Here is a 12,138-nt window from a genome sequence, read left to right as displayed (position 1 = left end):
AGCGAAAACTTCGACATAAAGCTGTAGGCCCAGCCTTTTCTATTCCCAGGAGGTGGGAATACTTAGTATGTAAATAATTTTAACTTCTTAGGTCCGGAGCCACAAAGTGAGTTTAAACTCCGTTTAAGATTAACTCTCGGATTAAGGAATCTGATGGGCTGATTTTTTTTTGGAACTTTAGGAAATCAACCAGATTCCTTAATCCGAGAGTTAAACTTAAACGAAGTTTAAATCCACTTTGTGGCCCCGGGGGTTAATGAAAAATGAAGCAATATTTTAAGCTTGGTACACGCGATTTTTCTTACGATCAGGTCGTAGCGTGTGTAGCAGGCTTTACATAGGTTGAGGAATTACTTCCCAAGTGTTACCTCAGACTAAACTATACTTAACCATAATAATCCCGTACTAAACAGAATTGAACATGTAGGCTGCGGGGCCCGCGGGATGGTAACGAGATCTAGAGGGGGGGGAGAACAGAGGATGATTTAACATAAATTGTATAGCGTGACGGTGCATTAAAGTCTGGTAAAAAATAAAATACCATTTATCTATGTTGATGTTCGTCAATGGAGCTTGGAGCTTTTGATAACAATACATACTTCCTAGCTTAACTAAGAGTTTTGTGGGGAGCTGGGTATTCCGTGAAAAATTATAGACGTTGAAAGTTACCAAGATATTATTACAAGTTGGCCTATCAGCTATTTAAACCCTATTTCACCGCTATTTCATTACGGTTTGTCCACAGCCACACATAGTCGACCGGCGGCCGAATCTATGTTGTCAAGGCAGTGTGGACGGTTCAGTCGAGGTCGATCGATGGCCGGTCGACTATGTGTAGACACACCTTTAGATCTTTTATGACTTGGTATTCTAATCATTCTAGTAAGACTTCTCACCTTTTATCATCATATCGGCTATGTCTCTCTCCCCTATCTCGATCTCTCGTATATCCACTACTGCCTGCACCTCCACTGCTTCTGCTGCTATTGTACCCATCGTATCCACCACTATATCTGAAATCATAAGCAAAGTCATTAGTTTACTGTTACTGGTATCATAACAAGACATACTGGTATCATAACAAGAGTAACAAGACATACTGGTATCATAACAAGACATACTGGTATCATAACAAGACATACTGGTATCATAACAAGACATACTGGTATCATAACAAGCAATCGAAAGTTTTCTTTGAAGCTCTCTCCATACACTGTATCATCTAATAGTTTATAATAGTTTGACACAGGAAATTGAATAAAATAAAGCACACTACATACAACAAAGTAGTATTCGTTTTTCATACAATCAAAGTATTCTCGTATTAGTACAATAGTAACCCTAGTTTTTTTAGTCCGTCCTTCCTTTATTATTACTAATAACAAAAGGTATAGTGGACGGACTATTGTATTTATTCGCTTCCTAATTGCCCATTACTTAGAAATGGTCTGGCGTACGAAATCTCAAACTAGACAATCTAATAGGAAATTAGGAAATAAAAAAGGTTTCTTTTACAATATTACTGTTTTTTTACTGGTCAATTTTTACCTTCCTTATTTTACAGGAAGGAAAATAATGTAATCGGGAGATTTTTTTTCCCTTTTTTTAGTGTTTTGTAGCCGAATTTTAATTTTACAGAAATGAAGGACGAATCTCGCGTTAGTACTCACCCACAGTAGCGGGCGCTTCGTCTCTCAGCTCGGCTCGTCTCAGAATCTCGTCGATATCACAAATAGGATCTTCGTCGCCCGCTTCGTCCTCTGGATTATTGAACAACCTCTCGGCGCCAAATTTCAAAATGGCGGTCAGCTCGTCCTTATTGAATGGCGTGGCCTGATTGGGCGCCTTCTTGTCCAATACGGTACGTCCTGTGGTGTCCATACGTTGAATGACCAGATGGTCGAGTACCATCTTACGTTTGGCTCGCTCAACGATGTCTTCTTCTACGGACTCCGCGGTGACTAGTCTGCAAGGGAGTCGACGTGTTAAAGCAGAGAATCAGATCTTAAGCATTTTTCAACTCCCTAGATAGGTATAAGCAGATGGTCGAGTACCATCTTACGTTTGGCTCGCTCAACGATGTCTTCTTCTACGGACTCCGCGGTGACTAGTCTGCAAGGGAGTCGAAGTGTTAAAGCAGAGGCAGGGAGTCGACGTGTTAAAGCAGAGAATCAGATCTTAAGCATTTTTCAACTCCCTAGATAGGTATAAAGAGTTAAAGCCCGTGCCCACTTGTCGTGTCATCCGATTTTTTTCCGAATGTCCTGTACTTAGGCAATGTAATTTAAATGAGGGTGTTCCCACTACACACGACACGATTTATTCCGAACGACAATATTGGGAACAGGCTGTAGGTATCTGAGAATTAACACGGAACATCAATAATGGGAATTTGGCGAAAAACACCATCACTATTTGCATGTTCCACGATTTGAAAGGGACACTCAGTTACTCGAACAGTTTGGTGAGCTCTCGAGAAAAACTTTACTGTACAACTCGAATTTGCTTTCCAAAGGAAAACTGGAAGCTTGGAAAATAATTTGGCTAAAGCAGAGGCAAGTTGTTATAAAGGCCCGTTCTCACGTGTCGGTCGGAAAAAAATCGTGTCCTGCGTAATTGGGAACACTCATCATTTGAATTACATTGCCTACAAGGGCATTTTGTGTCGTTCGGAAAAAAATCGTGTCGTTTGTAGTGGGAACACTCTCACTTAAATTACTTTACCTACAGGATATTCGGAAAAAATCGGATGAAACTTACGACAAGGGGAACGGGCCTTAAAGGGACTTTTCAGTCCTATCCCACCAGGATAAACATTAAACAAAGCAGATTCTATTCTCTATTCTTTTACCTATAAATATTAACTTGTGTTAGACTGCTAGAGTAAAGGGACTTTTCAGTCCTATCCCACCAGGATAAACAAGGTATAGCTTGTATTTTTCTTCTTATACCTATTGTATTTTCAGTTTAAGTAGGGACGTTTATACAAGATGGGTATGACCCGTGAATTAAATAAATAATTATATTCTATTCTTACCTATAAATGTTGACCTGATTCTTCTGGCCAATCCGGTGTGCCCTGGCCTGAGCTTGTAGATCGTTCTGAGGATTCCAATCCGAATCGAATATGATCACAGAACCTTGTTGGAAATGATGAGATCTACCTACCCTGAGCCGTTGTCAGTGTTTTTCTGGCGCACCCTGTATATTCTTACCTATAAATGTTGACCTGATTCTTCTGGCCAATCCGATGTGCTTGAGCAGGATCTCGTAGGTGGTCAGGATAGCGTTGAACTTGAGACGCTTGGAGGAGGCGAAACACCACTCGTAGTCACGAATCTGAGGAAGGGGGGTATAAATGAAGGAAATTAAAAAAATCAAATCAAATCTCAAATTATTATTATTATTTTTCACCGTTTTTGTGGATACCACAGCATTACTAAGTGCCTCCTTTGCAATCAATTTCCATATTTCAATAATTTTTTTAACACTGGTAATGCCACCACTGGTTGGTACCAATTCAGCTACTTTAATCGAGTAGCGACCAGTGGCGACATTACCAGTGTAAAAAGATTATTGAAATATGGAAATTGATTGCAAAGGAAGCACTTAGTAATGGTTTGATATCCACGAAAATTGGGAAAAAGCTTTCCTTTACCACAAATAATTCATGATTTGATTGATTGGTTTAATCATATAAACTCACCAGACAGATTACTATCTTCATTGTGATTATCGTTCTCCTTCTGCCCCTGCGCGGCTTGTGATTCCTCCATACTCTTCCTACATCGTTCCTGTAACGTTTCGCCCAGCTTCTTCAGATCAGCCAGTGGTTTCTCCTGTAGTTCTGCATCGCACGCTACCGCTTCCAATCGCTTCAGGGGGGCCGGGAACTTCTTGAAACTCTTGACGAACCGACGAATTTCCACGTCCGTGAAACCTGCAAGAGACAATTTGGTTTTGTGAGTGTTATGGTCAGCACGGTGGACTTCAGATCTGGAGGTTGATGGTTTGAGTCCAAGTTATTATTTTTTTTTTTCGACATTAACTAGTTTAATTTGTTTATTTTTCAAAGGAGTCATATCAAAGTGTATTTATAGAAGGAACCACACTTGTGAAACGCTTTTAGCATGCTAACACAATGATATTCATAACGAACGGGATTAATTTTATGAAAGGAGTAGGTAGGGTACGTACATTTTTGAAAAATGAACATCAAAACACAAACCTTTCACGCTCTCCTTAGAGTTGGCCTTGGGTCTGCCTCGTTTCTTCGGCCTCTCATCATCACTTTCATCTTCATCGTAACTCGAATCCCCACTGCCCTCCTCCTTCTCCTCTCCTCCTCTTCTCTTCCTCCCCCTCCTTCCTTCTCCCTCCTCGTCCGACTGGTTCACTTGCTGTAGATCTTCGGCCTCTCTTCATCACTTTCATCTTCATCGTAACTCGAATCCCCACTGCCCTCCTCCTTCTCCTCTCCTCCTCTTCTCTTCCTTCCCCTCCTGCCCTCTCCCTCCTCGTCCGACTGGTTCACTTGCTGTAGGGTTTTCCTACTGCGAGGCGGCAGATAGAGGTCTTCCATTTCCTTCGCTTTCTCTTCTTCCTCGACTTTCTTGCGTAGGGTTTCGGGTATGATTTCGTCCCAGTCTTTGCTTTCCTCTTCGTTTTCGCCCGGGTCTTTGAGATCTGTGGTGAGCTCTTCGTCTGTGTTGGTGGCGAAGCTGGCCACCTTGAACGCCGACAGGAGCTCGTCACCTGAGAAACATGAAATATGATTTCACTCGGTTCGAAAGATTCATCCTACAAATATAATAGAAATGCGGATTAGCCAAATTAGAATTCACTAGAAGAAACATGAAACAGAATGGTTTAGTTTGTAACAGAATGGATGCTGATTGAAATGTTTTGGAACATGGTAAGTCACGCTAGAAGGTTCTAACTTATACTTTTTATGGGACTTAAAGTTGGCACGTACCTTACTGTTCGGTATTATGGCAGGATCCTTGTAAAGGGCCAGTGTCTTGTTGATTTGTTCACCTGTTAAACAAAACCAAATAACACTTTAGTAGGTGTTCTGCTACCTAGCAAGGACTGCTACCTAGTAAATAGAATAGAATAATTAATACCTTGTTGAACATCCTCCGCTCCTTGGCCGAATGGGTATCACACTAGGCTTGCTCCCGGGTTCGATTCCCGGCGGGGTCGAAGTTTTTTCGGCCCTGTGCCACTCAGTCTCGCGAGGACAATTGAGTAGCTACTTTTTAATTCTCGTAGAAGGTTCCAAGTTCAAGCCTTTACATACTCTCTCCGAGTTCAGAAATAATATGTGGCTGTAACGTGAGATGGTAATATCAGCCTTTTTTTTAATATGGAAAATTACCTCCTTTATTTCCTAATTGCCTATTAGAAATGGTCTGGGACTGTGGCATCTTGTTCAAACTAGACAATCCAATAGGCGATTAGGAAATAAGAGAGGACTCTTTCCATATTACTCCACCTGTTCTACCTCCTTATTTCCTAATTGCCTATTATAAATCGTTGTCTCGCTGGAGGACGACAATAACACTGGCTCTTTTGAGGGTACCTGAATGGGACTATGGTCAAGTCCGTCTCAGGAAGTAGGGTACAACGACATAATTATGTACCTGAATATCCCTCATCTGACCCCTACAATTTAGGGGCCCTGAGCTAGCTCTCTGGCCTAGGCACCTCTTGGTATCCTCTTAATGGAATAGTATATGGGCTCACAGCATTTCTCTAGAATAAACCTGAGTATGCGGACTATTTTTTTTCGTCAGAATCCACTTGTAATACTGCTTTTGCAAACCTGGAAATAGGAAAGAAAAATAAATGACTTTTTTTGCTTGTTTGTATGCTTTTTTAAGAGGTTTGGTAGAGGGTCTTATCGTCCCGAAAGCGAGGAGAGAAGCAAGACAGGATAGGAGAAAGCCAGCCGTTCCGAGAACGAACTCTAACTTTTAGTTATGCTTCCCAGTTTCCACGTTTTTTGCTTTTTTTTTCTTTTCAACACAACAACCACTAACCGTGGGTTCAATCTCAGCCGAGGTGAGGTACAGAATTTCATCCTCAATATAATTCGAGAATTTTACAATAATAGTGGTAGCCTACTGCTGGAGTAAAGGGACGTTTCAGTCCTATACGAGCAGTACAACTTATAAGTAAGCACTACTATTATTATTACCTGTCATTTCCACGCGCAGAATTTGTTCGACTTTGGCCGGCAAAGATTTCTCCACGTCCTTCTTGACTCGCCTTAGAATGAACGGCTCGAGTTGTTTATGCAGCTTGGTGTAGCCTTTGTTAGCAGCGTTGTCATGTTCCTTCTCAAAGTCCTCCCACGAGTCGAACCTGAAATCGAGATTATTCAAAGTGAAATATGTTAGAAGGTCAAGGTCCTATGATCACGCAGAAGGTCAAGGTCCTGGGTTCGATGCTCACAAAAAAAAATGTATTTCCATTGCAAATATTTCAACTGGTCAATTTCTGCTGTTTTCGTGTTGATAAAGTACCTAAATGGGATTCGTATGAACTGAACCCCACTTTCAAAGCTGAAAAATACTGGTCACAATAGATCTACAGAGGTCGCAGTGTTAATTGCATACTCTCTTGAGAGAGGAGCAACCAGTCCCATAATAGAAATAGAATAGAATAGATTATAAATCGTCTGACGTGTAAAAGCCGGACAAACTAATAGGTGATTAGGAAATAAGAGAGGTCTCTTTTTCCATCTTGGGGGACCTGTTTGATCTCCTTTCTTTCCTAATTGCCCTGAGAGAGGAGCAACCAGTCCCATAATAGAAATAGAATAGAATAGATTATAAATCGTCTGACGTGTAAAAGCCGGACAAACTAATAGGCAATTAGGAAATAAGAGAGGTCTCTTTTTCCATCTTGGGGGACCTGTTTGACCCCCTTTACTTCCTAATTGCCTATTAGAAATGGTCTGGCTCTGTGAAATCTCGTAAAAACTGGAAGATCTAATAGGCAATTAGGAAATAAGAGAGGTCTCTTTTTCCGTCTTGGGGGACCTGTTTGATCTCCTTTCTTTCCTAATTGCCTTAGAAGAAAAAGAAAAATTCCGTTGGTCCTCATTTTTCCTGCTCTATGACTTTGAAACACCACCCAAGTAAGCGCAACTGATCTATTTCTGCTGTTTTCGTGTTGATAAATTACCTAAATGGGATTCGTATGAACTGAACCCCACTTTCAAAGCTGTTTGCCCCTATACCTAAGCCTGAGTGGGTCTCTTCTTTCCATCTGATGAGAGACATACTATGAGATGGGCATGCTACGACACAAACTAGAGGCGCCCCACAGCAAGACACTGGTCTGCTCCCTGTTTAAGGTCCCCAGCCAGACCTTATACTTTCTTTTCCGAGACTGCTGATAGCTAAACCGAAACACCCACAAGATTTTTCTTCATTGTTATTCTAAACTTTAAAGAAATCAATGCTCAACCACTCACTTGTGAGGCATAATAAAGTGGAGCAAAGCCCACAGCTCTTTCAAGCTGTTTTGCAGGGGTGTTCCCGTGATCAGCAGCCTATGGTTGGTCTTGAACTCAAACAGCGCCTTGTACAGCAGAGAATCATCAATTCTAAACTTTAAAGAAATCAATGCTCAACCACTCACTTGTGAGGCATAATAAAGTGGAGCAAAGCCCACAGCTCTTTCAAGCTGTTCTGCAGGGGTGTTCCCGTGATCAGCAGCCTATGGTTAGTTTTGAACTCAAACAGCGCCTTGTACAGCAGAGAATCATCGTTCTTCAGGCGATGGGCTTCGTCTACCATTAGTACTGCCCAGGAGATGGTACCCAGGAAGGACTTATCCTTGAGCAGGATCTCGTAGGTGGTCAGGATAGCGTTGAACTTGAGACGCTTGGAGGAGGCGAAACACCACTCGTAGTCACGAATCTGAGGGAGGGGGTATCAATGAAGGAAAAAAAAAGATATATATTATATTTATCTGGTGTGAACATCACACGACTTTCTTTGTCCTATCGAATGATGCTTATTTACGTGTTCTTCTACCCTGATTTAACAATTAAAATTAAAGAGGCAGTGTGGTTCTATTATGAGAGCATTGCCTCAAACTAGTAGCTTCGCAGGGCCGTATTTAGAGGGGGAGCCGAGGGGGGCCGGGCTCCATTTTTCCCCTTTACTGTAGACCAGGCTCCGAAAATTTGGAGCATCCCGGACGATAAGACCTCAGCACACTTTATCAAACTATCAACCACACTTTTTTCAACTTTTCAATTCTTTCTCCTATCCTGTTTTTATCTCTTCGTTTTCAGGACGATAAGACCTCAGCAGTTACAGTTCACTCTATCAAACCTCTTTTTAAACTTTTCCATGTACTCCTCGAATTTGCTTTCCAAAGGAAAACTGGAAGCTTGGAAAATAATTTGGCTAAAGCAGAGGCAAGTTGTTATAAAGGCCCGTTCTCACTTGTTGGTCGGAAAAAAATCGTGTCCTGCGTAATTGGGAAACCTATCATTTGAATTACATTGCCAAAAAGGGCATTTTGTGTCGTTCGGAAAAAAAAAATCGTGTCGTGTGTAGAGTATTAGTATAGGAACACTCTCATTTAAATTACATTACCTACAGGATATTCGGAAAAAATCGGATGAAACTTACGACAAGGGGAACGGGCCTTAAAGGGACTTTCCAGTCCTATCCCAACAGGATAAACATTGAACAAGGCATATTCTATTATCTACTCTCTTACCTATAAATGTTAACTTCAGTTAGACTGCGAGAGTAAACGGACTTTTCAGTCCTATCCCAACAGGATAAACAAGGTATATTCTCTTACCTATAAATGTTACAACCACTCACTTGTGAGGCATAATAAAGTGGAGCAAAGCCCACAGCTCTTTCAAGCTGTTTTGCAGGGGTGTTCCCGTGATCAGCAGCCTATGGTTGGTCTTGAACTCAAACAGCGCCTTGTACAGCAGAGAATCATCATTCTTCAGGCGATGGGCTTCGTCTACCATTAGCACTGCCCAGGAGATGGTACCCAGGAAGGACTTATCCTTGAGCAGGATCTCGTAGGTGGTCAGGATAGCGTTGAACTTGAGACGCTTGGAGGAGGCGAAACACCACTCGTAGTCACGAATCTGAGGAAGGGGGGTATAAATGAAGGAAATTAAAAAAATCAAATCAAATCTCAAATTATTATTATTATTTTTCACCGTTTTTGTGGATACCACAGCATTACTAAGTGCCTCCTTTGCAATCAATTTCCATATTTCAATAATTTTTTTAACACTGGTAATGCCACCACTGGTTGGTACTCAATTGTCCTAACGAGGGTGAATGCACCCCAAACTTCTAGCACAGAGCCGAAAAAAAAAAAATAATAATAATAATAATAAAAAAAAAAATGTACTTAAATGTAAAAGTTTTACCCCCTTTAGTTTCAGTATAAAGGACAATTTATACTACCAAGATGTTTAATTGGACAGCATTATGCAGAAAAGAACCATCCATAGAGTAAGTCCCCTTATTAATGTTCTTTTTCCGCTTAATACAGTCCAATTTACCTAACTTTTTCCTTGTACTTAACCCACTTTTTTTTTTTTTTTTTTTTTTTTTTTTTAGAGAGAGATTAAGAGTGAGTGGGTTATAAAAAGAACTACTCTTTTCAGTGGACTACTGAGTCAGATCCTAACTCCCTATAGCCTATAGAATTGACGTATACTTAAACGCTCGTCATAAATATCGTTCCCCAATTATTACACCCGGATAAATTTCATGACTTGACTTGGACTCGAACCACCAACCTCCAGATCCAAAGTCCAACGCGTTAACCACTGCACCTCTTAGGTTGATAGATTTAAATAGTTACACAATTAATTGTCTTATCGAGGCTGAGTGCACCCTGAAAGCTTGGGGGCACAGAGTCGTAAAAACTCCGACCCGGGAACTCCGGCGTTCAAGCCTAGTGTGATACCCACTCGGCCACGGAGTAAAACACTTGAGTCCTATTTGAGTAGTATAACTACAATTGCTCACTTTATTTTATATTTGACTAGGGTTATTTGTTATTCTCTCTAGGGTCCAATATGAATCTAATTAACAATAATTCCCTTTGTTCCAGTATAATTATCACTCTTTTTCAGCAAAGAAACAAAACAACACATACCTTGATGCTACCGTCCAGTCTCTGGAAGGTGAAATGCCTCAGTTGTAGATATTCAGCCAGAATGTCCAACATGCGAACCATTTGAGAGAATATCAACACCCGATGACCTGTCTCTCGAAGTCTGACCAGTAGTTTGTCCAGTAGAACCAGCTTGCCTGATCCACGAATGAGGGTCTGAAATTAAATAGGTCATTATTAGTAAGATCTAACAGCAAGTGGTCTATAAATTCCGTAGTCCTTTAAAAAAAAAAAAAAAAAATCTAAATAAGCTAGCCTAGTTAGCTTGGAGAGTAGTGCGTCTGCCTTGTAAGCGCTAGGTCGCGGGTTCGATTCGAGCCCGGGGCGGATTTTATCCTGAATAGATAAGGTTTTTTCCCCGGAATGGCAGGCATTTTTCTGTCCTGTCTTCCTTCTCCCTTCGCTTTTGGGAAGATAAGGCCTTGGCAGTTACAGTTCCCTCTATCAAACCTGTCTCTCTTTCTCTCTCTCTTTAAAGCAGCCGAAAACTAATAAGAGCCACAAAATTTCGAGTCTGCCTGGAACCGAACCCGCGACCTCCGGTGTGCAATTCTAGTGTGACACCGACTCAACCATGGAGATTACATACAACTTCTATCATTTCTTTTTTTTTAAAATTGATCAAGGTCTTCTGTTCTAAACTTTTGCGATACTTGTCATGTTATTAAACCCATAAAACAATCGAGACCTTGTTTAGACTCCTGGGGTGAAGGGACTCTTTAGTCTCATTCGAGCAGGATAAACAAGGTAGGTATGTATATTCTATTCTAGCATACCTTGAGGTAGTCTTCAGTGTTTCTATTAGGTTCGGACTCGTCTCGTTTGGTTAGGAAAGCATGGTTGCAGCATTTCTTCAGTTCAATCATAATGTTGAGGAACGTGGTAGTCGAACCTTTGTTTCCTTTCTTGAGGGCCGAGTAGTTTTTCGTCAGAATCCACTTGTAATACTGCTTTTGCAAACCTGGAAATAGGAAAGAAAAATAAATGACTTTTTTTGCTTGTTTGTATGTCATCCGATTTTTTTCCGAATGTCCTGTACTTAGGCAATGTAATTTAAATGAGGGTGTTCCCACTACACACGACACGATTTATTCCGAACGACAATATTGGGAACAGGCTGTAGGTATCTGAGAATTAACACGGAACATCAATAATGGGAATTTGGCGAAAAACACCATCACTATTTGCATGTTCCACGATTTGAAAGGGACACTCAGTTACTCGAACAGTTTGGTGAGCTCTCGAGAAAAACTTTACTGTACAACTCGAATTTGCTTTCCAAAGGAAAACTGGAAGCTTGGAAAATAATTTGGCTAAAGCAGAGGCAAGTTGTTATAAAGGCCCGTTCTCACTTGTTGGTCGGAAAAAAATCGTGTCCTGCGTAATTGGGAAACCTATCATTTGAATTACATTGCCAAAAAGGGCATTTTGTGTCGTTCGGAAAAAAAAAATCGTGTCGTGTGTAGAGTATTAGTATAGGAACACTCTCATTTAAATTACATTACCTACAGGATATTCGGAAAAAATCGGATGAAACTTACGACAAGGGGAACGGGCCTTGAAGGGACTTTTCAGTCCTATCCCAACAGGATAAACAAGGTATATTCTCTTACCTATAAATGTTAACCTGATTCTTCTGGCCAATCCGGTGTGCCCTGGCCTGAGCTTGTAGATCGTTCTGAGGATTCCAATCCGAATCGAATATGATGACAGTGTCCGCTGTTGCCAAGTTGATGCCCAAACCTCCCGCCCGTGTAGACAAGAGGAAGCAGAAATCTGACGAGCCTTCAGCGTTAAAATGATCCAGGGCTTGGCGACGTATTTCACCCTGGAGACAGAGGAATAAGGCGGCAACACTGTTATTGAATCCAACATTTTTTTTTTTTTTTTAGAGATAGAGATTAAGAGTGAGTGGGTTATAAAAAGAACTACTCTCTTCAGTGAACCACTCAG

General features: G+C 41.1%; 1 protein-coding gene across 1 annotated transcript; it reads right to left on the bottom strand.

Moving 5' to 3' along the window:
• Window positions 1–1,644: 1,644 nt before the first annotated feature.
• Window positions 1,645–11,153, bottom strand: LOC103520074 (chromodomain-helicase-DNA-binding protein 1-like). The gene is made up of 10 exons (XM_026831334.1): window positions 10,962–11,153; window positions 10,164–10,341; window positions 8,859–9,144; window positions 6,203–6,369; window positions 5,783–5,827; window positions 4,981–5,037; window positions 4,402–4,755; window positions 3,707–3,940; window positions 3,038–3,140; window positions 1,645–1,966 (listed from the first exon to the last, which is right to left on the bottom strand). Exons 1-10 carry the CDS (start codon window positions 11,049–11,051, stop codon window positions 1,660–1,662), a joined length of 1,821 nt encoding a protein of 606 aa, XP_026687135.1. The 5' UTR covers window positions 11,052–11,153; the 3' UTR covers window positions 1,645–1,659.
• Window positions 11,154–12,138: the final 985 nt, after the last annotated feature.

Source organism: Diaphorina citri, unplaced genomic scaffold (assembly GCF_000475195.1).
Source record: "Diaphorina citri unplaced genomic scaffold, Diaci psyllid genome assembly version 1.1 scaffold3190, whole genome shotgun sequence".
Classification (NCBI taxonomy): domain Eukaryota; kingdom Metazoa; phylum Arthropoda; class Insecta; order Hemiptera; family Psyllidae; genus Diaphorina; species Diaphorina citri.
The sequence above is the reverse complement of the archived record's forward strand: the minus strand, read 5'-3'. Positions and strand labels throughout refer to the sequence as shown.